Source organism: Convolutriloba macropyga, chromosome 14, assembly GCF_964194025.1.
Source record: "Convolutriloba macropyga chromosome 14, txConMacr16.3, whole genome shotgun sequence".
NCBI lineage: Eukaryota > Metazoa > Xenacoelomorpha > Acoela > Convolutidae > Convolutriloba > Convolutriloba macropyga.
This window is the reverse complement of record NC_134481.1, coordinates 23,297,366-23,324,969: the sequence shown is the minus strand read 5'-3', so window position 1 is coordinate 23,324,969 and position 27,604 is coordinate 23,297,366. Positions and strand designations below refer to the sequence as shown.

The 27,604-nt window shown below is 35.5% G+C and overlaps 1 protein-coding gene across 2 annotated transcripts in view; it reads left to right on the top strand.

Moving 5' to 3' along the window:
- Positions 1–27,391, top strand: part of LOC142352817 (folate-biopterin transporter-like) — a 74,951-nt gene extending 47,560 nt beyond the window's left edge. The window contains exons 5-9 of one of the 2 annotated variants that reach the window (XM_075404952.1): positions 3,596–3,672; positions 6,626–6,793; positions 9,571–9,806; positions 20,473–20,851; positions 26,884–27,391. In XM_075404952.1, the coding sequence (XP_075261067.1) occupies positions 3,596–3,672; positions 6,626–6,793; positions 9,571–9,806; positions 20,473–20,851; positions 26,884–27,233 (1,210 nt within the window). In that variant the 3' untranslated portion in view covers positions 27,234–27,391. Of the gene's footprint in view, positions 1–3,595; positions 3,673–6,625; positions 6,794–9,570; positions 9,807–10,156; positions 10,182–20,472; positions 20,852–26,883 lie in introns of those variants that run through there. The other variant, XM_075404953.1, reaches the window with a different exon arrangement.
- Positions 27,392–27,604: the final 213 nt, after the last annotated feature.

The window sequence follows — 27,604 nt, the reverse complement described above, 5'->3', positions numbered from 1 at the left end:
ATGACCAAACAATTCTATGCACTCAGGCAAAACAGTACGAAAAGAAGCGAGAGTGTTCTCGGGATAAATATTGAGCGAAGAGTTTGACGCCAGTTCAAGTGTGAATGCCATTGATTTTTGCAATAAGTAGTAAAAATGAAAACCGAAAAATTTTCTTTTAAAAAGCGACTAGACAAAAAGAGCAGTAATTGGCAAAATGACACTTACCAAGTTCTAGATATGTGAATTCAACAGAAGTAATGTAAACGAGGATCCTTCCAGGAATAGAACCAGCAAAATCTGAAATAGGAAAAACATCTTGCAGAAAACTCAAAATCGCATCTACGAAAAATCACAGAAATATTTTAAAACAACTGTCTCCAAAATTTTAATTTTAGAAAAATAATTCAATAGGTGTTTCTTTTAGATCGGAAACTGAAAACAATAGATCTTTGTCGTGTTCTAGAAAGAAGGTAGTTTTATCAGACTGCAGAAAGTTTAGGAGTTCATCATAAGTTTTGTGGCCATTGTTGAAAAGAGTAAATCGAATCTCTTTGTTTGTGCTCTGGTCTACAAGATCCATGACAACAAAATGTTTAGGCTCCGAAGTGAAGAATCCACGCAGTGTGCAGCGAAGTAGACAGAGCTGTAAGTACTTGCAGCCCATGTCCAGAAAATACTCCATCTTGTGAAATTAACAGAGAAGGTAAAGCAGAAGCAAATATATGAAATCGATTTTTGCCGCTAAATGTATATATCGTCAGAAATGTTACTTGATCGACTTCTTTTAGCTACCGAAATAAAGGAAGAATTGAAACTGAAATTTAAGATAGAACAAAAGTGAGGCCGGCGGAAAAGAAATCTTGCAATCAGTGTTCCCAACTGAGAGATGTCTAAATAACGAAGAGAAATTGAAAAATATTAGATACTTCAATTCAACGGAAAGTGAACGAAATTGTGAGAATCGACAACAGAATAACAATATTACAAGAGATTGTAAAAATTTTAAGAAGTGAAAAGGGTAAAGAATTCAACGGAGGAACTGATTTGCAGAACTGAGTACAACAAAATGAGAAAACGAGAACTGAACCAACAACAGAAATTTTTGTTCTAATTTACTGAAAAAAATTAAAGATACAATAAAATTTAAAAACTGCTTAGAGTAAACCTCTCATTGGCCAAAAATGATCATTTTTTGTGTTTGTGTCCGAGTACCTGCCCAATTTTTCACAATTCTGTTTCAAAATAAACCAATCATTTTTCTCTACGATCAAAAGAAACGATTGCAATAAATTTGTAAAAAAAGAAAAAACAAGATGCAAATGACCTTACAAAACCAGCCAATCAACAAATGACAATACTGAATTTGTTTTCGCAGCAGTATAAAGTCTCAAAGGAAACAGTGCACGCAGCCAGGTCGATATAATTGCACATCAAACCGCAGAAAAAGACTCTCAGTCTGAAGCAACAAACACAACAAAAGACTAAAAGACTAAGTGGAGCCGAATTAGAAAGACAAGTAATTATCCTCAGCAACATGAGAAGACAGTAAACCACTTAAGCTAAATTAATTCTCTAAATGTTGTGGGGGCGCCCTCTTTCGAAGACAGATGTTATTAAATTGCTTTATAACCACATCAAGGAAGTCGTAAGATGAAAACAAAAAAGGCCTGAAATTTACAGTAGATGAATTTTTAATTGAGTTACGGAGCCAGTTTGGCTGGATTTCAGCATTAAAAATTGTTTGCATCAGTTCAATAAAAAGATTCAACCAATAAAAACAGTAAAGAACACAAAAGTAGAACTACAAACAACAACAAGCATGAAATATTTTTTCCAGATTATTAAGCCTAATAAGTTCCGTCTCATTTGACTGAGCAAGTTTGCTTCTGACGTTCGCATGACGTTTAAATATCTATCTATGTATGTAAATATATATATATATATACATATATATATATATATATATAATATATATTTATATATATATATATATATATATATATATATACATATATATATATATATATATATATATATGCATGTATGTATGTATGCATTTATGTATGTATATACGCATGTATGTATGTATGTATGTATGTATGTATGTATGTATGTATGTATGTATGTATGTATGTATGTATGTATGTATGTATGTATGTATGTATGTATGTATGTATGTATGTATGTATGTATGTATGTATGTATGTATGTATGTATTTATGTATGTAGATATGTATGTATATGTGTATGTATGTATGTATGTATGTATGTTTGTATGCATGCTTTTGTATGTATGTATGTATGTATGTATGTAAGTATGTATGTATGTATGTATGTATGTATGTATGTATGTATCTGCGCGATATATATATATCTATATATATATATATATATATATATATATATATATATATATATATATGTATATATATATATATGTGTGTGTGTGTGTTATGTGTGTGAGAGTGGGTGTGTCTACATTGGATGTCTGCACCTAACGTACAGATACGTAAAAAAATCCACGCAAGATTCATATGACTCAAATATGAGATGAATTTTTAATGCCGCGCAGATTTCTGCGCGATGTACAGAAATCCTGAATATAGTGATATCCGCATGAAAAGAAACATTTTTAAAACCCGTTTTTTGAAATTTTGCAAAACGCAGAAATCTGCGCACCGCGCAGAGTTCTGCGCTGTAGCGCATGTTTTTATTATTCTTTTCTCCTTTAATTTTAAAACCGCAGCAGCGACTCGCATTATTATAATAAAATTGTCTTTAGGATGTAAAATAAATTTTGGAGGGAAACAAAAGAGATGGATAAAATTTAGATAACCGCAGAAATGATTTGTTAGAACTCAAATGAGCCCCGCCGCAAAACAACCGTTACTATCGTTAAATATTAATCCCACCTGCTCCTACTTCAAGTTTTGTTTTATTAGACAAAAGAAACCGCAACTCATTTTTAGCAGTACGGTTATTATTTATTAAAAGGGCACAAATCACCTGCTTGTATGATGGATTTACTGGATGAGGGGAATTGCGGTTTTCACCTGGATATGAATAAAATGTAGTTGATGTCTTTGGGGGGGGGGACCGTTTAATTAGATGAATCTCTAAATAAGGGGATATGGGCGCCGATTCGTGCTTGACTCTGATTGGATGACGAGTCAGTGCCTATCGGCGCCCATATTTCTTCTCATGTGAATAATTAGCTGTGTGGTTTATGTGGTTATGCTTTCTGAGCTTACAAGTTTGAAAAACCAAAGATTAGGAATAGTTTTTGGTCTGAGCTTTTGTTATTCTCTCTTCTCGGACTCCTCCATGAAATTGACAGTTTTTTGCGAACACTTTTGAGATAACTGGAACCACAAACTTATTTACAAACATGTGCTGCCACAATCGTTTGAGAATATTTTTCAATCAATACCGTTGCAATCGATCCAAATGATTTTGAGTCTAGATAGGTTTTGTCTTATTGTTTGACATTATATGAAGATCAATAAAAGGACATTTTCCTGAATAGAAACAAACAGTGGAAATTATAGATCCAAGTCGACTCAGAAACCGATGCGCTATTTTTAATAGAATTAGTGTAAGTTTCTTTGTTCAGATTCGAGCATGATGAGCTTGCAATAGCAAGTGGCAATTGCAGTGAACGCGGAGTTCTCAAGCCCGACAGTGAAAAAGGTAAACAAGTAAAAAAACAAATAAACAAACTCTTTACCAATTTCCAAGAGTAATATAGAGTAATAAAATTTCACACCACAAACCTTTCGTTTTTTCGCTGCATTTCCTGTTTTTGCTGGACCAAAATCACCAGCTCAGTCTGAGTTCAAAAATAACACAAAAGTCTGAACAGATCTTAATAAACCACCTTAATAACTTAACCACCTTAATAAATTAACCAAACTCAATGACCGGATGCACCACTTCTTTTATGGCCACTTTCCATTTTCTTTACTTTAACAAAATTTCGAAGCAGAATAGGAGTAAAGATATTCAATTCTCGTGTTTGGTTTTTTTAATCGCAAGCACCTTCTTTAAATGTGGATTTATTTCGTAAACAAGAGACGCTTGTAAAGGACTTTTGTAGAGTTTTCCTCCATCGTGCTTTATCACTCTGGGATTGAATCCCCAATGGTTGAGCTCTTATTATACCAATATAGCAAAACTCAAAGATTCTCCAGTAATATTTCCTCCCGTTGAGCAAACCATAGTTTGGCATATCTAAACGATCAACAAGAAAAGAAAACAAAACAAAGCAGGAAATGTCTTGAAATTAACTCAATGAACTTCAAGTGTCTAATCAAAAATCTGGACCAAGAATGGACAATGAATGGATTGGAAAAACCATTTAGAATCAATCCCATGAAAAATCGAAAAAACATTAAAATCCAAAATGAAATTGCCGCTTGTAAACAAAAAACCACATGCGAGCAGGTGAAGTTTTGATCAAACACTGTAAACTCATTATACTTTAAATTTAGAGTATTAAGTTTCACACCGCAGACCACTTGTTTTTTTCGATGCACATCCTGTTTTTTTGCTGCAAGACCAAATTTACCAGCTCAGTTTGAGTTCAAAAGTAACAATAACGTCTCAGCAGATCTTAAAAAATATGGCTGGAAGAATTCCGGAAACAACATGAAGTGGAAACAACTAGAGCCGACATTGAGATTGAAATTAAAACTTATAACATTTTAGCTGAATTTGAATATTAACCAAGCAAAAGAATATAGGAAAGCATAATTCTATAGAACAGCTGTTCCAAGAGCTTGTGAAGTTGGTATGACGTACCCGGACTTGAGTCTCAGAGTATTTCAGCGCTGAACCAGCGCATTTCAAACCCAAACACTTATCATGTATAGTCTGAAAATTACTCATACCCCAAAATGAACTCTGAGAGGAATAATGTCATACATTTTTAGCCTGTAACTGGTAATTACTATAGTAGTATACACACTATTTATACATAAGTCAGTTTGTAGGCAATAACAAAGCCCAATTAGCTTAGTGGTTACGACTTGCTAGACAAATTGAATGTTACAAGTACGCACGCGGAAGTTCAAGTAACACATAGAGCAAACCTTGTTGGCGTGAGTTGAGCTGAACATATTATTTTTCATTAAACTTAACTCAAAAATCAAGACTGATCATTGTAAATAGGGACATAAAGAGAGTACTAGCCATCCTAAAATACAGAATGCCTCTAGACTGATTCAGCGCTGATTGGCTCTGTGCCAACCTCCGGGTAATCAAAATAGGAAAAAGTCCCAGACCTAACAGAAAACATGGATTTCAAAAAACATAGTTTTTAATTTTCTTTTGTTTTAACTATAACTTTTTTGACTAGATTAATGAATTGGTTCTATGTATTGCAATCGAAGGTAAAACCCGCATTGGAATAATTGAATTAAATATCTATTTTATAGCGGTTTTCATTTAAAAAAAATGTTTACAACAAAATCCTTCTACGCCCTCAATCTGGGACCATTTTAACGATTTAAATCCTCTTAAATCTATTTAACTCCGTTGAAAAAAACGAATTATAATTGTTTAAAAATCCTTGAAATGGATTGAAAATTGAGCTCCGAAAACTCCATTAAATCTATTTTTACTACAGTTTCTCTGCTCAGTGAAAACCTTTATAAAGTTTTAAATTTAAATTAACAATTCATGTATTTTGAAAGTTTTAATTTATTATTTCAAGTCCATCAGTTTTTCATCAGGTTCAGTCCATACACCTATGCAGTACCTTTGCAACAGCAAGTCCATTGGCTCAACAGGAGCTCATATAAAGAAAACGAAGATCTGCATCTAAAATAGAGAAGAATTTGCTCCAAACCTTAAAAAAATTCAAATAGTGTAAAATTATCAAAATTTTTGAATAAAATAATGAACTATACCTGCATAGAAGATGTCAAAGGTAGATTGAATGCGCTCATTCTTTTAAATTGATTTTCGACTCTACACAAAGTTCCATATTAAAATTTCCTTAAATATACCCCATATATTGGCAAAATGTAGTCTTAGCCTAAGAAAATCTCCATAAAATCGATTGATTGCTTAAATTTTACGACCCGGGAAGCGCAGTTCCAATAAGCAAAGTGATTCAGTGACAATTTAGTTTTAGTGTTTCATTAGAACCATACTAACTGCTTTCTTAGCAGATTTAATCAATGTTTATCTGCACAGGTTAAACAACTGCCACATTATCTAAGTGATGGTTTATAGGCCGCAACCGAAGTAACTATGTTTTCAATTAAGCTAAAATTGCCGTAGCCTTATTCTGAATTTTGCATTTCTTGAGCCATCAGCTAGTCAGAAAACAGTATTAACATTTATTAATTTCTGATTGACCATAGCAATAAAATTTCTGTAATCGGATACGTCTGTCATTTTCGCAAACGCCGAGGCCTTCACTTTCTATGTCTCTTTATTTCGATAGAAAATACGCTTGCTATGATTGTACCTTAAAGAAAGAACATACAAGTGGATTATCTGATTTATCAATTCTGGCTTAAATTTGCAAGAACCTGCAAGTTTTCTTACAAAGGATACATAATCTTGCAAGATCAATATATGCAAGTCAGTACAATCTTGACAAGACAACTATCCTGGAATGTGTGGGGTTGTTTAGAGTACCAGAATGAGTCTTTGAAGTTCATGTCGATGTTGACGCTGTTCAACGTGTTCCTGGTTCTGACTGACGTGGCAATGGATGGTCTCATGGTCCAGTATGCGAGGAAGGAATCGTTAAAGAGAAGAGGAAGAGCTCAGACATTCGTCTATGCCATCCGAGCTATTGGTTAGAGTTCACTCCAATTAATTGAAACGCTGCAGAAGGTTTGAGACTTCGCGTCACTTCAAGAAAAGAAATTCATTTCCCGCATCTTTTCTTTTGTCCCCTTCCCCCTTTTCTGACATTGGACACGTATTTCCACACAAAACTCCCTTAACCACAAAAAAGCTTACAAAACAAAATGCCTGTAATCATCTGGAAAAGCCTGTAAACATTATGAAAAAAGCGAGATTTTATCCTTGTAAAGTGTTTATTTTTTTAAAAGACTTAAACACAAAACAGTTTCATCTGATTTTTCAGTGGAAACATAATAATTTTAAACAAGATTTCTGCTAACAATTACAAGCTTATTGTTTCCTTTTTCCCGTTTAACCTTCATAACTTAATAAAAAATTAATAGTCATTTTTTTTGTTTTCTGCAAGATCAAAACTCAGAGTCTCTCTTTCAAAACCAAGTTGAAGCTGTAGAGAATCTTTTCACTTCTCTTTAATGTATTATGCAATTTTTTTCTAAACCTAGGAAAGTACCTAAAGAAGTCAATGCTCGCTAACCATGTCAAACAGAGTGAACATTTATGGCATTATATACCAACCACATATCCATGTTCTCGTAATAAAGTTGAGAACAAAACATAATCTTGACAAAACCATGAATTTAATCAACATGTAAGTTGGATAACTGTGACCAGCTATACAACGCAACTTAATGTTAACTTTTTTAAATTGCACCTTTCGGGTCGTAGTGGAGTCAATGTTGACTTCCAACAAGAAAGAGTTGAAGACTTTATTATTTAAATAAATAAAGACTGAAAATACTCTTTCCTGATTGGTTAAAATAGAAGAAATACCTTTCCTTCGATGTTTAACTATTTTCCCTTTCACTTTACCTTTTAGTTGGTACCGATCAGAGTCATACCCAAACCTGATATAATAATAAAGTATATTTCTCTCTCTACTCCGCTCTTGTTTTGTATTGAGATATACGTTAGACTTTAGCATTGGGGCCCGTGCACTGTCTACTGAAGCTCAGATAGAAGAGTAACAGACTAGAGATATAGAACTTTAGTAAGTCAGGTAAGTCTCACTATTGTAATATAGTCTTGAGATACTATAAGACCTCAGTAGAGTAACCTCGCAAGGTAACCCTACTCGAGACACGTCTTAGTAGATGACACCATGCCAGTCCGTATAAAAAATACGAGAAAGCTGTTAACTCTTTTAATAAAATACGACAACAACGGACAAGGACGTTCTTCATTACAGCCGAAAAGAAAACAAAAAATGACTCTTCTTGCTTAATTTTGTCGCTTTTTTTAACACGCGTAGTCCCTAAAGGTGTCAAAAAAATTTATTTCACATTTTTCAACGGCGCGCTGAAATTCGTTATGCTCTGATACCTGAATGAGAACTTTCTGTTGCTTTTACATAAGGGGTATTTCCTATGATCTGATCACTGACCACCGTGCCTACCCCCATTTTCCCGGTCCCCAAAAATACAGTTTGCGTTATGGCATAATTATATGGCAATTACAGGGGAGGGGTAATACGCTATGGCACCAAAAAGCTATGTACAACATTATTTCTGCTTTCAAAGCATGATTCCTACTCATTAAGCATGAATTGAAATTTGTAAGTTTTGAGACAAATTTAATTCTCTTTTTTTCCCGCTAAAGCAATAGAAGTGTAAACCGCTTTGTTCTTTCAATGTTTTCCAATTTACTACACCACAAGATGTCGCATTTTCATGGACAAAAATACAAAAACAGATGAGGTAGAAATCAAGATCCAGTGCACAATAAGATTAAAAACGATACATAGAAAACAAAAGCTTCGAGGTCAACAAACCGAGCGGAAGACCACCAAATTGTCAAAAAATCGTAACAAAATTAAATAACGATTTTTAAAAAAGGTCTTACAACTTCGCTGGAGCGTATCAGATGGACTCATGATGCTGTATCTTGCTACGATACAATTTCCAGAGGTACAATCAGACGAATTCTGAAAAAATATTGAGTTTTTGTATTAAATACTGCAACTATAGTCAGTTTAAAGAAAAAACAAGTGTTTTCAATCGAAATGGTGTGCCAAGATGCTCAAGAAGCCTTCTTTTTTCTCACAGGATTACAGGATGTTTTTTTTTCTCCTGAAACAAATTTGAGTTCGGACAATTGATCACTCATGTTTTGGGGTTCAAGTGACATAAAAGGCTTGTTAAGTGTCCAAACAAGCTAGACATGATCGGTAATTTGGAAATTTTGAATAATTACGAAGATAAAATGCATTTTCAGCACCTTCTTTTCGACAAGATAATGCTCCTGTGCATAAACCGAAGATTATTGGCAATTTTTTCCAAGAAAATTAGTGGAAGGTTCTTAAATGGCTGGCATATAGTTCAGATCTTAATTCAATTGCAAAGTAATGGGCGATTTGGGAACAGCGATTACAAAAACAGACAGTTTTTTGGGAAAATTTAGAAGAAAAACTGTCAGAAATTTGAAACGAAATTGACGCAGATATTGTTAGAAGCCTGCATGAAACTACATGAGCCGTCTGCTAGACGTTAAAAAAGCTGAAGGTGTAATGGATCGTTATTAGCGAACAAATTTGAACTCAAAATGTTGTTATATTTGATGTTTATAATGCTTTTCGAAAAATCTTCAGGTGTACGTAGCTTTTTGGTACCATTTAGTGTAGGTTAAATCTGCACTGATCTGGGAATAAAATATTGAGGAAAAATGCCCAAATCCCAAATGAATATAATGCATCTACTGTTCTCTATTTAGGAATGGCATGTGGTGCGTGCCTGAAAGGCTTTGGCCTGAACTGGTACGAGTACAGTGGGCCATGGTGTAAGGGCATCTCAATCTCGGTATTATTTGCCATCTGTGCTGTGACGTCACTAGTGGCCATTCCTGTCATTCTGTTCATGACGACAGAGGACAAAGTGTCGGAGGAGAAGAGCGTGAAGCACGTAGTTGGCAAAATGTGGATACTACTGCAGAATACTGCAGTTCAGAAGGTCATTATAGTATTCTATTGAGTTTTATTTACAAGCCAATGCTGCTAAATACTCATAAAGCTTGTTGTTGACATATCTTGTTTCGTTTGATTTGTCCCCATATGCAGGCGTTTGGTTTTTCTATCGAGAAAATTTTTACTTTATTTTCTGATTTTTTTTTCTAGAATTTTTATCAATTTAATTTTATTATAAACTAATTTCAGAGTCATTAAGATAAAAATCAGCAGTTTTCTGATTTTAGCTTGTTTTTTTAAATAAGTTGCTTGATTTTTTATAGTTTTTCGGAAGATTAATCAATTCTTTATGCAATCAAGTATCTGAGATTTAATAAGTTGTGCTTTCTTTATCAGCAACATAAACAGCTTAAAAAATGAAGTAAGTTCAATTTAATACAATCCAGGTAACACTTTTGAGAATGACATACAACAATCATGTTTAACTGCTTACCAATTAATTTCATGTGAACTGCTAAATCTTACTTATTAAAATTGTACAACTTGACTTAAGCCTAAATTTTCAACACTGGACTTGATCTCAATACAGATTATTCACGCCAGACTTTTGTTCGACCCAAAGTGCCACGTTTGCCTTTTTTAATCAAACTTGACATTTGCTATACCCAAGATGGCATGCTAGACTTTCTATAGAGTCACAAAACAGAATTACAAAAATGAAACTTTGTCGAGCTATTGTCAAAGCTTTTTTGAAATTTTTGTTCAAAGTTGCTTTCGAAAAATTCAAATTTTCTACATAATTCTCCAATCTTGCCTGATTGTGACTCTATAAATTGACTCTATTCAGTTCTATACAAAACTAGCGCTTGCGGGACGAACGGAACCATAACTTTCCCCATCGACTTTATTTAAGTTTGGCAAAGACTCCTCTTCATCTCTACTAGTTACACAACTCCTTCTCTCTACTATACATGGGACTCCTTCAATTACGGTGTCGATCTCGTCATTCAAATTAATTCTAAGACTTTCCTCGGCTTGATATCCTGCAACAAATTCTGTGAGTGGACTCTATTGCTCGCACACAAACTTCACTACCTCCCACTAGTGATGAAAACTCAGGTGACAAGAGATCCAAGCAGTCGCTGTTCGTCTCATGAGTACTTCCAACCAACTCATTCTGTCCAGAGGGACACTCAACTTCCTTATCCTCACTGCCCTCACGGTCGGAGTCGGTCATGGGGACATAGTAATCTTCTCTACCGTTTGCTAATGAGTTAATAGAATAAACCTTCAGTCGTTGTTGCGGTCAGAACTTGTTTCATTATGTAATATTCTAATTTATTGTCCTGACCTGTGGTGCTTTAAGTGTTTATCATTTATCAGTAGTCTCCAGTCGATTAGATATTATATTAGTTGTCATTTTCTTTCGAAATGTGCTGTTACTTCACATATGATACACTAACCCTTTCTTCAAAGTGAAATTTGACCTTGAAGGTGAAGTCAGAGATAGCAACATGGGGGGGGGTTCGATCTTTATTTCCTACGAGCTGTACAACAGTTGGATTGCCTAAATTCCGACAAAAATTTATGAGAAGAACGCGTATGCGAAAGTTCTCAAAATTCAGCAAAAATTTGAAGTATTTAGCTACGACGATAACTTTATTTATTCTTATTTCATGCTATTGAGCTAGGTGAGAGCTAAAAAGTCATGACCAATTGTTCGAAGTTTTAAATGTCAGTTTCCGGTGTTTAGGCAGCCTGTTTGACCTAAATGATTATGCTAATGTTATTCTGGCTATTTTCCATTCATATAACGTGCTTATCTAGAATTTAATATTGCTTTACAATCCAAAAAATCAAATTGTTTTCGTTTATGCTGTTGTTTACTTATAATGTAAACATTGTTCCAAGTTGTTAACTACTAAGTTGCTCAGATTGCCGTATAAATCAGTTGCATTTTTTCTATCCAATCAGTGGATTGTTTTGCTAAACCGGAATACATTTTCAATAAAAGTTTTATTCAGCGAGTTTCAATTTGCAACCGAGACAAGAGTTTGAAAGAATATTTGATTGACCTTTGATCCGAAAATTCGGGACCTAAACGGTTTACGAACCAGCGGCGTAAATTTATTCTGGAAACGTAGTCAGATGGCAGCCGTAACAATGTATTGGTCCTTATTTGACCCGGACACCAAAAAGAAGTAAAGAACATAGTTTACGGAGAAGATGTTCAAGAAAACGAAGAAAGATGAGAACTAAACGAACGATATCCCCAGTTCTTTAACCACAGGTACTTCATCAAACCCGCTTACGATAAAGGTACCTAACAATTAGTACATCAAGAGTAGAAATGATCTTGTGGATGATTTCAACCACAAATTGAAACGCATTTATTATGCAATCCAAGATTTAGCAACACGAGAAAATGTCGAACACGGGTTGCGAGATTGAACTCTCAAATCGAATCGTTTTTGCAGTAAAAACTCCTTTTCAAGAAAAAATGCGCAAGTTCCGCAAGCAATGGTGCACCACAAGTAAACAAGAGGATGCTAAGATTTTTGTTGATAATTCTTTGAACGTCCTGCAAGATATTCAGTCAGATATCTACAAAAATTTGGACCAGCGGATGTCACAAAAGACAGCCATCAAGTCCACAAGGAGAGGAGTTTCTTTTGAAGAAGTATCAGTTTCAGTCTTCACAACAACAACTGAAGACACCCCAAAGAACCCAACACTAACGAACACCCTTCCGTTAGATAGTGGTGTGCAAACTGTTCCAAGTAAGGACAGCAGAAACAACGTTGAAGACAGTCCAAAGTCAGTTTCTTCGGTTTCAACGCCAATCAATCGATCTCTTGTAGATGAGTTTTTTGACGAAGGGAACGCAAAGTGTCGAAGTCAACAACGAGAGGAGCAAAGAAAAGAAAAAGCAAAAAAGAAGGCAGAAATTGAGATGAAGAATTTCGAGTTGGAGTTTGAATGAAAGCGACGAGATCATGACGAGCAGATGAGACAGCTTGAAGATAAATTACAGATCAAAATGCTAGAAGCTGAGCCTGAGACATTTTACGGGGAGCAGTCAGACGGATAGAAGCCCTCTTCCGAGTCGGAGTCGGAAGTTGAAAAGCGCTCAACGACAGCAAGCAGCCTTAAATCTGACAAATCGAAATAGTATGCAGAAAACATGCGAGTTTCTCTGCCCCGGCAAAACTTGTTTTCGTCCGCAAAAACTCAAAAAACCTTTGTCCAGCAGTTAGAGGGAAATCGAAAGCAATGCAGTTCCGACGAAGATTACTAAAATTCATTCGAGTACGAAACGAAAGTTGAAAATACTCCTGTTCCAGGTTTTCGCGATTCTAACCGACACGATAACAGTAAAAATTTGGTAAGCTCACAAACGTCTTCTTCATTCAAAATTCCTTTATTTAGCATTGCACCTACAGCAAGCAGTCAGGGAAGCTCGCCCAAGTTGAAGCTCCGAGAATTGGATGGCAACCCTTTGGATTGGCCAGAATGGAGTGGAAAGTTTTTTTGCCAAAACTGACAGTAGTAACATCAGCAAGGACAAAAAGATGAGTCACTTAAAAACTCTCCTTGTTGGAAAGACTAAACGAGCAGTCAATGGAATGGGCTACGCTTGTGCTATGTGTGATCATGCATGGAAAACCTTGCAAAGAAAATTTCGTTAACCTCATTACATTGTCTCGTCTCAGTTGGTCAAAATACAGAACTTCAGTCAAATCAGGTTCAATGATTTAGTTTTACTTGTTAAATTTGCCGACACAGTTTCATCGTTTGTGAACATTTTACTGCAATTTGGATTTTCAAAAGATTTGTTTTCATCCAGCAAGCTTGATATAGCTATCAGTAAGTTGCCTTTGGACACCCAAAGAAGATGGTTTGCGTTCATTGAATCACCAGCTAAGGTGATGCGCGCACCAAATCTGATTCAATTCAACGAACGGCTGTCAGAAGAATCTCATATACATGAACGACTTCTGAGCAGTGGTCCTACAATTTCCAAATTGAATACTCCATCCTCCAAATCTGGAAAAAGGTTTGATTTTAAGAAAAATTTGAAGTCAGGAGAGTCAGCTTTGAGTTCAATCACTGATAAAGATAGAATTGATTCAATATGTCCACTGTGTAACGCCGATCATCGAATTTTAGAATTGCGAGAAGTTCAAGAATATGAAAACGCAAGATCGATACGACATTGCAAAGGAAAAGAGATTGTGTTTTGCTTGTATGTCCAACAGTCAAGCAGCAATGGATTGTCCAAGAAGAAAGAAATGTGGAATTGACAACTGTGAAAAGACTCAACAGAGATTTGCATTACAGGAAGAAATCTGAGGTTTCATCAGTCTCTGTGAAGTCAGAGAGACCGAAACTGACCAGAAATTCAGAGTCAGTAAGAGGTCTCATGCAGGTTGCACGAGTGAGAATCTTCGGCCAAGACGGACATTTTGAAGACATTTTTGCAGCAAGTGATACAGGTTCAACTCAGAAGTGGGTTGACGAAGTCTTTTTGGACAGACTCCAGCTAGACGGAGAAAAAATCTCTTTAAATGTGACGGAAATCCATGGTACACAAAGTACTTCAGGACCGGGCAGTGCAGGTTACATTTGGGCCGGCTAACAGCCTCAAAAGTAACGGAAAGCAGCTCACGGTTAACAGTCAGAAGAACCTAGAAATTGGCAGAAGTTTGTGCAACATCCATGAGTTGAAGCAGAAATACCCGTATCTGAAATGCGTGGGATTTAAAGAAATTGACCTCAAGAAGGCGACCATCATCTTGGGTCAAAACGCCTACGAGCTAATTCGACCACTGAAGCACAACAGTGGCGGAGAAAAAAACCTTGGGCAGCAAAGCTTCCACTGGGTTGGACGGTCAGTGGCCCACTTCCAGTGAGTGAAATTCGTTTAATTGGTGCAGCTTGTCATGTTGCAAATGAAGATGACATCAATTTAGCAGAAGTTGTAAAGAAATCGTGGGATCTGGAGTCCTACGGCACTTCGATGGTTGCTGACAAAAGAACAGAGAAGATAAGCTGGCAACTGAAATCCTGAACTCCAAAGTGAAGTTCAATGGAGATCGATACGAAGTTGGTTTGTTGTGGAACGGAAATCAATCAGCTTTGTCGAACAACTTTGCCTCATCACTGGGACTAACTTCGAGGACTAAAACAACGGCTTGAAAATGACCCACCACCCAAAACAAAATACAGTGAAACAATAGCGTCCAATTTGCGAAAAGGATTTGTTTCAATCCTATCCTCTGACGAACTTGCCTCAACTCGCGACGATCTTGTGTGGTATGTTCCACATCACCCGGTATTAAATTCTCACAAACTAAAGAAAGTAAGGAGGGTTTGCAATGCGGCAAGTAAATTTCGTGGTTACTCGCTGAATGATATGCTCTCAGCGGGAGAAGACATGTTCGAAAGTTTGATGGGCATTCTATCAAGATTTCGAGAAAACAAGTTTCCGATGACAGCAGATATCGAAGAAATGTTTCTTCAAGTTGAGGTCAAGCCTGAAGACAGAGAGTTTTTGAAATTTCTTTGGTTTGACGAAAGCAACCAAGTTGTTACGTATCAGTACAATCGGCACATCTTTGAAGCTAAGTCATCTCCAACATGTGCAAATTTTGCTCTTCAATGATGCGCTCTGGATAATGCATCTGTATTCGAGCGTTCGAATCGGATAGCGTCACATTATTTTTCTATGGACGACTTGTTAGTTTCCCTGAATAGTGAAAAAACAGCAGTAGATATCAAACTGGAGTTAACAGAATTCTTGGCAAAAGGAGGTTTTAAATTCACAAATGGGCGACGAACTTCGACCGAAATGAAGTTCATGACGAAGCTTTGACAATACTTGGTCTCGAATGGAATTGTGTCCCTGACGCACTCAAAGTTTTTAGAGGTATGGATTTTGAGCCAGAGAGCAGATGAAAACAGCGCAAGGTCCCATCCGTTGTTTCAAGTGTTTTTGACCCATTAGGATTCCTAGAACCGTTTGTCATCAGAGGGAGAATCATTCTGAAAAGAATATGGCAAACGAAAGGACAACAATGGGACTCCTACATTGACGAAAAGTTGAACAACCAGTTTACAGATTGGATTGCTGAATTGAATTCCGGTGAAGCTTTCGAAGTGAGCAGATGGTATCAAAACAAGCAATGAAAACGTCACAAATGAATTGAATGTTTTGGTGAGGCATCTGAAGATGCCTTCTGTGCTCTAGCTCACCTTGCTACAGAAACCAGAAAAGCAGAAAAAGAAGATTCCTTCATCATGGGCAAAGCACGAGCTGCTCTAGTGAAACATCACGCATTTCCGAAACTGGAATTAATGGCGGCAGTCGTTGGAAACAGATTGAAGGATGCTATCATCAAAGAGCACTCTCTTCTTTTTCACAAAATGTTTATGTGGTCAGATTCCAAAACAGTAGTTCAGTGAATCAGGTCAAGCAACGTTAAGCAACCTACTTTTGTAGCCAATGGTGTTGCAGAATTAATGGACACGTCAACAGTCGACGAATGGCATTATATTGCGAGTGTGAAGAATCCAGCCGATTTAGGAACGAGAGGAATTATTTTTGACGATGTTTCGAGAAGTAACTGTTTTCAAGGCCCCGAGTGGCTCAAACAACCAATCGTTTTAGAAGAAGACAACAAGCACCCAGTTGAGCAAGATATGGACGTTAATGTGTTCATAGCTAAGGATGATAGTCAAAACATCTTGAACTGGGAAAACTTCAGCCAGTTCAACCGACTGCGCAGAACAGTTTCGTGGATTTTCTCATGGAATCATAAATCTGAGACAGTTAACGAGTTGTTAAATGAAGCTGGAGATGTCATCTGGAAAATTGTCCAGATGGAAAGCTATGCAATAGAAAGAAAATTTCTTCAGTCTGGCTAAATGATTTCGCCAAACAGTAAGATTGTCTCATTGGTACCCTTCATCGACTCTAAGAAGATTTTGAGAGCAAAAGGGCGACTCCGTAAAGCAGATTTGACATATGAAACAAAACATCCCAGCACGCACAGAGCAGTTCAGCTGTACTTGAAATATCAGCACAAAGTCTTTCACCACGAAGGTGTCGAGTATATTAGAAACGAAGTCCAGAAGAAGTTTTGGATAATTGGGTTACGAAATGCCCTCCGATCAGTTAAACACTTTTGTGTAAAGAATCGATTGTTTGCAAGCATCAAGGCACCACAAATGAGTGTTCTTCCGGTCGACAGAGTTATGAACAATGTACGACCGTTTACGAACACAGGTGTTGATTATTTTGGACCTTTCAAAGTAAAGATGTTTCGACGGACAGTAAAGAAATGGCTATGCCTGTATACTTGCCTAAATGTACAAGCAGTGGATTTAGAGTTAGTTGACATTTTGTACACGGCCTCATGTTTTGATGCAGTCCATTGATTAATTGCAAGACGAGGTCAAACAAAGACCATTATTTCGGATAATGGTACGAATTTTGTTGGAGCAGCGCGAGAGTTCAAGGAGTGTTTCGCCGAGCTTCAAAGAGATAAAATCTCAGTCAAATTATCCGAGTCGAGCATCAAGTTGTCTTTCAATCTACCAGTAGCGCCTCCTTTGTTGGAGTTTGGGAAGGATTGGAACGATCCTGCAAAAAAGCTCTGTTTATTATTTTGGGAAAGCAAAGCTGAAGGAAGACAGGTTGCAAAGGGTATTGTCTATCGTGGAGCAACTTCTAAACAACCGTCCACTTACTGACGTTAGCAGTGACGTTTCCGATCTACAGCCTTTAACGCCAAATCACTTCTTATTTGGTCAAGTTAACGTGAATTGGCCAAATGCATTGTTTTCTGGAACACCAGTTAGCTACAGAACGCTTTTTCGTGACCAACACAGTATCCTGGTTGCAGTTTGGAGTCGTTGTATGAACAAGTATCTTCCTATCATGCAACAGTGGAACAAATGGGCGAAAAACTAGAAGAGCTAGAAGAGATCAAGAAAAGAGATTGGATAACGGACAAGAATACTCATTGGATAACGGACAAGATTGGATAACGGACAAGAATACCTTCAACTTTCCTTTGGGTAGAGTTGAAGAAGTCCGCAGAAGTGATGATGAGATAGTAAGAGCAGCTTTGGTAAGAACTCCACTGGGATCTTACAAACGAACAGTAATAAAACTTATACCAGTCAATAGTGACCGAAAATGATGTTATTTTTGGAAAATGACCAAAAACAGGGCCAGCTATGTTGCGGTCAGAACTTGTTTCATAATGTAATATTCTAATTTTGTGTCCCGGCCTGTGTACCTTTAGGTGCTTTAAGTGTGTATCATTTATCAGTAGTCTTCAGCCAATTAGATATTATATTAGTTGTCATTTTTCTCGAAATTTGCTGTTACTTTACATATGATATACTAACCTTTTCTTCAAATTGAAATTTGACCTTGAAGGTGAAGTCGGAGATAGAAACATAGGGAGGGATCGGCCTTTTTTTTTCGACGAGCTGTACAACAGTACCATTGGATTGCCCAAATTCCGACAAAAATTTGCGTATGCGAAAATTCTCAAAATTCAGCAAAAATTTAGCTATGACGCTATTTTTATTTAATGTTATTTCATTCTATAGTGCTAAGTGAGTGCTAAAGTTCATGGTCAATTGTTCCAAGTTTTAATTGTCAGTTTCCGGTGTTTGACCTTTACTATTGGCCTCTTCATTGTCTCAAACAACTTGACTTTTATAATTTTGTTCAATTTCATAAAGATTATTCAAATCTTTAAGTGAGTTTAGGCAACCTGTTTGACTTAAATGATTATGCTGATGTTATTCTGGGTACTTCCCATTCATATACCGTGCTTTTCTAGAATTTAGTATTGTTTGACAGTCCAAAAAACCAAATTGTTATCGTTTATGCTGTTGTTTACTTATAATGTAAACATTGTTCCAAGTTGTTAATTATTAAGTTGCTCAGATTGCCGTAAGAATCAGTTGCATTGCTTCTATCCAATAAGTGGATTATTTTGTTAAATCGGAATACAATTTCAATGAAATTATTTTTCAACGAGTTTCAAGTTGCCACCGAGACAAGAGTTTGAAATAATATTTGATTGATTTTTCATCTTAAAGTTCGGGACCTAAAAGATTTACTAAACAGCGGCGTAAAGTTATTCTGGAAACGTAGTCAGATAAGAGCCGTAACAGTCGTAACTACTTTCTCTAACTTCAATGAGAATTTCTCCATGCTCCTTTTTTGCATGTTTACATGCTTCTCCTTGTCCTTTTCAGTCCTTACCAACATCTAGCGGTGCCTGGAAAACTCGTCTTTTTTGCCAATCCTGGCCTCTCTATCTTGTATAAAGATGCTTTTTTTAAATCAAATTCTTGGCATTGTGTAGCTCCATTTGGAATTTTCTTAACTTTTTGACAATGTTTTTTTTTGCTATTTTAACTTCTCTACAGGTCAACTCCTAAGCTACAGCTCTGTTATGGTACTACATTGGTGATGTTGCTGTTCTAATCGTTAGAACTTCTCAATCAACAACTTACAAGAAGTTCAAACAAAAGAATCTGTTCACTTCGTATTATGGACCACGTCAGATATGCGTCTCTCTCGTGAAGTTTGTTAAGACTTCAAACGAACAATTGAATGACGTGAACGCCTGCTTTATACATTGCTGACTTTTGCTCAAGTTATTCAAATTCAAACAAAAGCAGTAGCAGACTTATGACGCTTTTAATCAATTGGTCAACAACTCAACTCAAGAAATTAGCCTCATTTGGACGTTTAAAATCCCCCCATGATTTCTATAAAGCAGATTCCTAAAAGTGACAACGATGGAACTTGCGCAGTGTTATATACCAACTCCGTACCAAGTTTGAACTTGTACAGTATTTTCACAAGAATAACTATTTTTCCTTAATCTTGCTCACCTACATACAGAGTAATTCTGTCTTGCAAAAAAACTGATAGCATTTCATGTATTGTGTTCCAATATCTCTGACGCTTGAAAAGTGGACTGTGAAAAACATGAACTAAAACTATTTGGAGTGGGATTTTCTATTTTTGACCACGAAGTTGAGTAATTGCTCTTAAAAAAATGAGAATTTCAATTTCTACAACTATGAGACTAGGGTCCGGGAGCAGGGGTTGGTGAAAAGTCAGTTTCGAGAATTTGGATGCTCAATTTATAATCAGGAATGCCTATTCGCACACAATCGTTTGATCTTTTTTTGACGAACCGCTAGCCACTTCATACAGTGTATTACTTTAAAATTTGAAGTAAAACAGCGAAGTACAAACAATAATGACAAAAATTTCAGAATTGTAAAAATAACACCATTATGTCAATACTTTTAATGAATCCAAGAAAAACCATACTTGAGCAGGTGAAGTCGTTTCATGGGCATTTGTGTCTGGACATTGCCTCTTTACCATTTGCATTTTATTTTTATGTGTATTAGAGGAAATTAACAAAGTTTTCTTTTTATGATTCCAGGAATAACATTGTTCATATTTCCTTTGATACTTATACGAATAAAAAAGCAAATGGTAAGAAGACAATGTAAGGACCCAAAATGCCAATAAAATTACTTTAGCTCGACTTGAAATAAATAGCTCGGCTGAGTAACTTTGTCAAAAAAGCCACCCACCTCTAATCTTTTCGAGCCTTTTCGTAAGTTGCGGTCTAAGCCATAGCAGGATGCAAATTTTTCAGGTGCTTGTATTTCAAATGGGTGCTGCAATTTTCATGGCAGTGACGTCACCAGCCGATCCAATGATACAACTATATTGGCTCAGAGTTGACAACTTGACTAAAAACATGCTAGTGGGGGTATTGGGACAAATCACCTTTTCCGTGGGAGCCACGATGTTCTCAAAATACCTCATTGACTTCAACTGGAAACTGATTTTTGGATCTACAGCCGTTTTTGTAGTTCTGATGAATGCCTCTTTAACGTATATTGTGATCTACGATGTCTTTCGCAACCAGTATTTCTACCTGTCCGATGAGTTCACCCAACAGTTTTTCGTAGGCGTGAACAGTATTTGTGGCTTGGTCCTGTTCATAGAGTTGTCAGAAACAGATACTGAAGGTAGGATCCTGATTAAAGTGGTTTCCGGGTTCGATTGTAAACAAATAGTAACTATCGTTGGTGTTACTGGTGTTACACAGAAAAAAACAACAACAAAAGGTTTTGCTGTTTCTTCAGTGTCATCATCAGTTTTGTTTCGCTTCAAGCTAAAGAAATTGTTAGTAGCGACAAGCGGACTTTAAAGTGAACAAGGAGGCTCGGTAATGCGTTCGCACATAACATTATGACCCAACGCGTCAGTATTATTTACAAAATGAACTGCGGATAGAGAAATTTTGAAAAGACATTAATTCCTGAATTAGAACGGTGTAATGGCATTTGGTATAATGGCATTGAGTGTAGTGTCATTGGGTAACATGCCATGTAACCGGAAAAATATCTTTACTTTTGTCAAATTTCTGCAATTAAAAACAAATTTAACCCCCGGTGATGCAACTGTTTGACCTTATTTACATTCGAACGTAATTTTCTGATAAAACAAATCAGGTCAAACAGTTGCATCACCAGGGGTTTAATTTGTTTTTAATTGCAGAAATTCCACAAAAGTAGAGATAAATTTATGGTTACATGGGAATTTACCCAATGGCACTACACCCAATGCCAATATAAACACTGCCATTATACTCATTGCACTTTGTTTTTTTGTTGAATAATCAGAATACAATTTAACATTCGCGACTACAAGTATGTTTTAGCATACTCAAGTGGATAATTTAATCCCATGTTTGGCTGTGATTGTTTCGAATCAAGTCCCACAGGCCATTAAGACATGGCCATGCTCATTAAGTATGTCAAAACATATGTGCAATAGCTACTGCAAAATATTAAATTGCGCGGGGTATAATGGCATTGGGCATAAGGGCATTGGTTATAATGGCATTGGGTATAATAACATTGGGTAAAACGGCATTGGGTATAATTCAATTGGATAAAAGTCCCGGCACCTTTTGTGTATTTTGCAAAGAAGGAAACCGAACTAGTATGTCAGTAAAAAAAACTTTCAAGGTTTCATCTGCATTTCTTATGGTTGTTGAGGTATAGATAAATTTGATTTTATGAGTAAAAACCTTTCTCCAGGAAAGAACAAATAAGTTCAACGACCTATACTTATAACAGATTTTGAAATAATTTTCAGGTTTTCGTCGCCAGTATAGTTTATATTTATTTAGAATCCAAATTATAAAAAAATCGGCATTTTGAAAAAAAGGCTGTGAGACGTAAAAAAATTTGAAACACGTTATCGAAAAAAAGTTAGTTGGCTTGCACTTATTTGCCGTGTTGATGAAGCAGTTCTGCACTAGATTGTACAGAATCGAAATACATGGGAGTGCATTTCCTTAACTGCATTGCAAAGATGCTCATCACTTCATGTTACGGCGAAATGTTGATTAACTACTGTGCCATTGATATACTATGTTTGCGCAGATACGTGATGGCCAAAAACTAGTAAAAAAAAGTCTATAAAAGCTAGCATGAATTGATATCTTAAAAGACACCTGAACTTGAGCTGAATCACAGAAACAAAAAAATACCTAAATATGCGGAATGTTTTTGCCTATGGACATTTTTTCTTCTAAAATGTGACATATTTCGTCAAAATAAACTGCTGAAAATCAAAAAGGCTAATAAAAAAATGTCAAAAAAAATATATAATGAATAGCTATCAAAGAGTTCCTAAGCAGAAGTTCTGTCATAGACACCAATTTCTCAGGAAAAAAATCAAAAGTGAGTTTTAATAGTTTAAAAAAGTTTGGCTCTGGGTAATCAAATATCATATTTCTCCTTAGATTAAGCATTACGAGGCCAATGTCCGAAAAGGCAAATTCCAAGAAATTTTGCCTTTTGTGGAATTGAATGGCCAAGACGTGTCGCCACATTTTGATATTCATATGCCACTATCGACCATGAAATTTAGTTACTCAAAACCAATTTACCGTGGGAAAATGTGTGGCCTGGAAAAGAATCACTTTTAATGTGGAAACTAGGGATTTAATGCGAGAAATCGATTGACGAAAGGTTGTCTCAAGTTTTCACGCTAATCCCAAAAACTCGTTTTTTGAAAAGTGAGCGCACATATATCAAATGTTGAAGCAAATTTGCACTAAATTAGCCCAATGCAGCTCACTTCTATGCAAGTTTACTACTCAAATCTTGAAGCATTGGTTGTGAAAAAGCCCGGCAAAATCGCCACTCGTTTTGGGACATGTATTAATATAGACTACGTATTGACCAATGCGTTCAAAAATATAGCGATGTTGTTGTTATGACAGTTTAACAGTTGTTATAGACATTCGGATCTGAAAAGCAAAAAAGGTCTTCAAAAAGCAAAACGATATTATCTTTATTTTTTTTTGCATTATGGGGCATCTATTTCCAATTGTTTAGACAGAAATAAAACAGTGTTATAGTAAGGTTTTCAATAAACTATTACTGTTGTTGTTACTACTTACATATGATTGTATCAATTAACCCTCGTTGATTTTTTGAAGTGAAATAACAAATTATTTTGATGGTTATGTTAAAATGGATTTCTGCTTAAGCCCAGTAGAAAATTGAAGATTTGGAAAGATGAAAAACAAGCTAAGGTTACCAAAACTGATCAAAACTACATTGATTTTAATTGTTCCGACCCCTCTTGAGGGGGGGGGGGGAGGAACTATATACTCAAATGGGTTTTTTTTGTTCAGTCAATTTTGGCCGATCGATATATTCATCGTAGAGAGTTGAGACTGGTATCATTAGAAAGTTGGTCCAGCGTAGAATATGGAAATAAAAAGATTCTTTAAATTTTCGTTTTTGACAGGGAGACATCGAGGTTTAAACTTTCGAGTAAATAGAGTGAATTCCGTTGATTTCATTCACCTTTTTTCGGAATTTTTGACTAAAATTTCGCCAATTTTGATAAAATTTAATAAATTTTTTCGAGAAAATGTTGTTGATTTTACGTTTAAAGACAAAAAATAATGTCGGCTATATTCATTGAATTTTTTTGTCACAAATTCCGGCTAAATATTTCACAAATTCAGACTTTTTCATCAAAAACTGCACAAAATAATTTTTTTTAGTCCACTCTGATTAAATTTGCAGGACGTGCACCCCAAACACGACTAACGCAATCTTCATAGACTGAAAAGGGGGCTAATTCCACTTCAACTTCCGTTGAGAGTGCTCTATAAAAAAACTTTGCCGTTTTTTGCTAACTTTATTCGTTGATTATCAAAAACGCAGCAATTATTTTTAACTAACAAAATATCTATATCAATGACATTCCAAAAAACATTATTCCTTATTGACAATCAACATTAGCAGGACTAGTTCTGTACCAACCTTGGACCGTTAGAATAGAAAAATAATTCGGATTGTCGTCAGTCAGTTTTTTGTAAAAAAAAAATTCGAACTTTTTTATGTTAATTAAATAACAGAACATTTCAAATCAAAGCTCACTAGTGATAGGTCCTATTGCCTTCCTATTTAGCTCACAATTAATTTATCTAGATGATTACTTGAAAGCTTAGGGTCGTTTTGACTTTTAAAATATTTAAATTTTAAAAAAATGGCTTATTGAACTTTGCCTCCATTTTTCTCTTACTTTGGTCCACTCGTATCTTTGTGCCAGCAATCAATGAGTGCTCGTTCTTTCTGCTGAATAAAAATTTAATCTTTTTTGCAGTTTTACGCCTTAAGTTACGGTGTTCTGGCTTTGATACTACTAGATTTCACAATTTTTTTTTAAATATTTAGGTATTTGCCCATTTTTCAATTTTTCTAGTTTTGTCAAATTATCACGTTTTTGTCAGTTAATATAACACATTTTTCGCGTTCAAAATAACGCACAATTAATAATATTTTAATCCTTCAAGATATAGATTGTGTTTCTTTACCGCTTCGACAGTACTTTCTCGAAGAATTTAATTGAATTTTTTAATGTTGTCTTTAACTGTCATTTTTACTTTGTCTTTTTAGTCGTATTTAATTTCCTGTACAATGACCCGGTTTGATTGGCTTTTCCTGGAACCGTAAATGAGCCGATGTTCTGATATTAGAAGATAGATAATGGCTTTCATGACTTTGAAAACAATTGTTTTCCTAAAGGAAAAAAAAAACATTTCAGTTTCGCAATTTTGTTCCTTTTATTGTCTGTTTAATAACGGGTTTCGTTAACTTAAATTTTAAAATGACATTATTTTTGTCAAGAGAAGGTGTCTAAGGGGATTGGTGTCACAAACTCTAAAGTTTTTATAGATTTCGTTATGACTTTACTGGCTTCGACACCTGTTTTTCACAAAAAAAAGTAAATTAATTTTTGTCATATTTGACGTTCTTTTTGTAGACGTAAGACTTGTTCTGGACAATTGCAGGTCTCAAGAGCTTCCTTTCAAAGAATGGACGAACCTATTCTAATTTTTCATTTTGTAATTAATGGCTTTTATGTCTTTGGAAATAAATTTTTTTCGAAAAAAAACAGGTATTACATAATTTTGCATTTTTTTCTTTTTTGTCTTTTTGTTGCTGATTTTCATTAAAAGGCGACCACATAATACATTAACGGTGTTCTACGAAGGTGCAATCAAACATATTTTTTGGGGGCCAAAGTATGGCTTTACGGCTTCCAAAGCCTTTTCTGGCAAGTTTTAATTGATTTTGAGTTTGTTGTCTGTTTGTTGTTCTTTTTGTAACTGCAAAAAAATTGAATACCAAGAGTCCTTAATTCCCTTCTATAGAAGCATTGGCAATTGTAAACCTATGGGATATTTTAGTTGATTCCTAATGGTTTTCATTACTTTGAAATTAATAGTTTTTTTTAAATTCAGCGAATTTTCTAACTTTAAAGTTTCTGTTCTTTTTTGTCTAATTGTTACCAAGCTTTATTGTGAACTGGTGAATAACCATTTTTTTTCTGGTGAATTATAAGTTATTTTGTTTATTTTCAGTTTTATTTGACGCTATTTTGGCTTTGTTATTAAGTTTTGTTTTTCAAACGGACATAAATTTTCCGATGTAATTAATGTTTGTTGTTGTTGTTGTCTGATTTTACCGTTCGTCTTCGCTCGCTTTCTTAATATCGACATATCTCATCAATCTAATGCATCATTTTTATTCCCCTGAAATATTTGCTTTGGAGGCTATCTTTTCGTTCATACACGATTTTTTTTTGTAATTTTCCATCTGTTCCTCATTTTGTAGACAATTATGCCAAAATTGTAGATGAGCGGGGTCGGAACCTTATGTGCGATCGCACATTATTGAGCCGCCTTGTTAAACATATAATTACAGATCTGTGCATATATAGACCCCATGGTTCACAAAACAATCAAATTCCTAGTTTGATGTCTTATTTTGGCCTGCACTGTTTGAATTATGGTGGTTAAGACTGAATGAAGTTACGAGAAAAACAAAAACTGCATTTTTTTGACAATTTGACAAGTATTATATAGATTTCATTATTTATAGTTGAATTCATTGTCTTTCACTAAGGTTAATCAAAAGCAAAATCAGGATTTTTCTGAGGGAAACGGAAGCTACAGCTCACATTTTTTTATAGCACGCTTTTTTGTAATATGAATGGCTTAGTATTGTATAAAACACGGCTGTCATCGTGAAACTGATACTTTCTTAGCACTTTAAATATTTGGATCTAAATTAATATTGATGCTAAAGTCTAGATTTAGTGCAAAAATTTTAGGGTCAAGGAATTTTACCGGAAATAATGTAAGAATTGCGCTGATTAGCACTGAAAAATTATTTGTCACCACAAAGAGACTCCAAGTTTTAGGGGTGCATAAAGTGCATATTTTTAGAAGCGAATAATTTTCACCGCAGCCAACGCTTAGAAACTGCAATTCTTACATTTTTTGAAGCAAGTTTAAGCTAACCCCCCATTACCCCCCTAATTTTACATCGTTCATCCCTCAAAGACAATTAATCTCCTATTATTGCATCAGTTTAGGGGTAATCAGGGGAGGGGGGGGGGATTTTGACAGGGGTGTTGGCACCTCGATACGGATTTTAATTTAACTTTACGTCTGTTATAGGTATTTCGTACGCTCTAATGACAACAGCCTACAATTCTAGCCTCACAGTCGGAGCCTTAATTGGCAATTTTGTTGTCTACTTCTTCTATGTAAGCGAGCCGGACAAATTCTCCGGTGACACTGCCAGAGATCGAAATATAGTCGCTGGCAACTATGTTGTAATATACCTGGTCAACCTGATTGCTGTTTTGTTCCTTCCTTTGCTTCCCGGAGGAAAAAGGGAGACGCAGGAATTGAAAAACAGAGCAAGAACTTCTAAATTGGGGGGAATTGCTCTGAGCATAACAGTGGGTGTCTTCATAATATTTTCAGTGCTTTACAGCTTTGTTTTGTACCGATATATTGGGTAATTTATTTACCACAAATAGCTTACTGTAAATTCCATGAAAATTTCAGCTAAATTGAATTCATATCAATACAAAGTTTAATTAAAGATGTTTATAATTAAAATTCAGACTGGTTTTCGTTATTTGTAATTTTTTGAACTAATTTAGAAAGTTGATTCTCACACTTGGTGACCAAACTTTGTCTATCTCTGACACTTCACAGTGAAATCTTATATACATTGTTTTAAACATGGTCAATGAGGTTCAGATAAACCAAGGGGCTCTGTAATGTGGGTTTGCACATAATTCACCCACCCTCTAATTCACAAACTTCTTGCACCAAAAATTTCTTTTAACGCTTGAATAAAATGATTCGGCTTTTCAAATTGATCTAG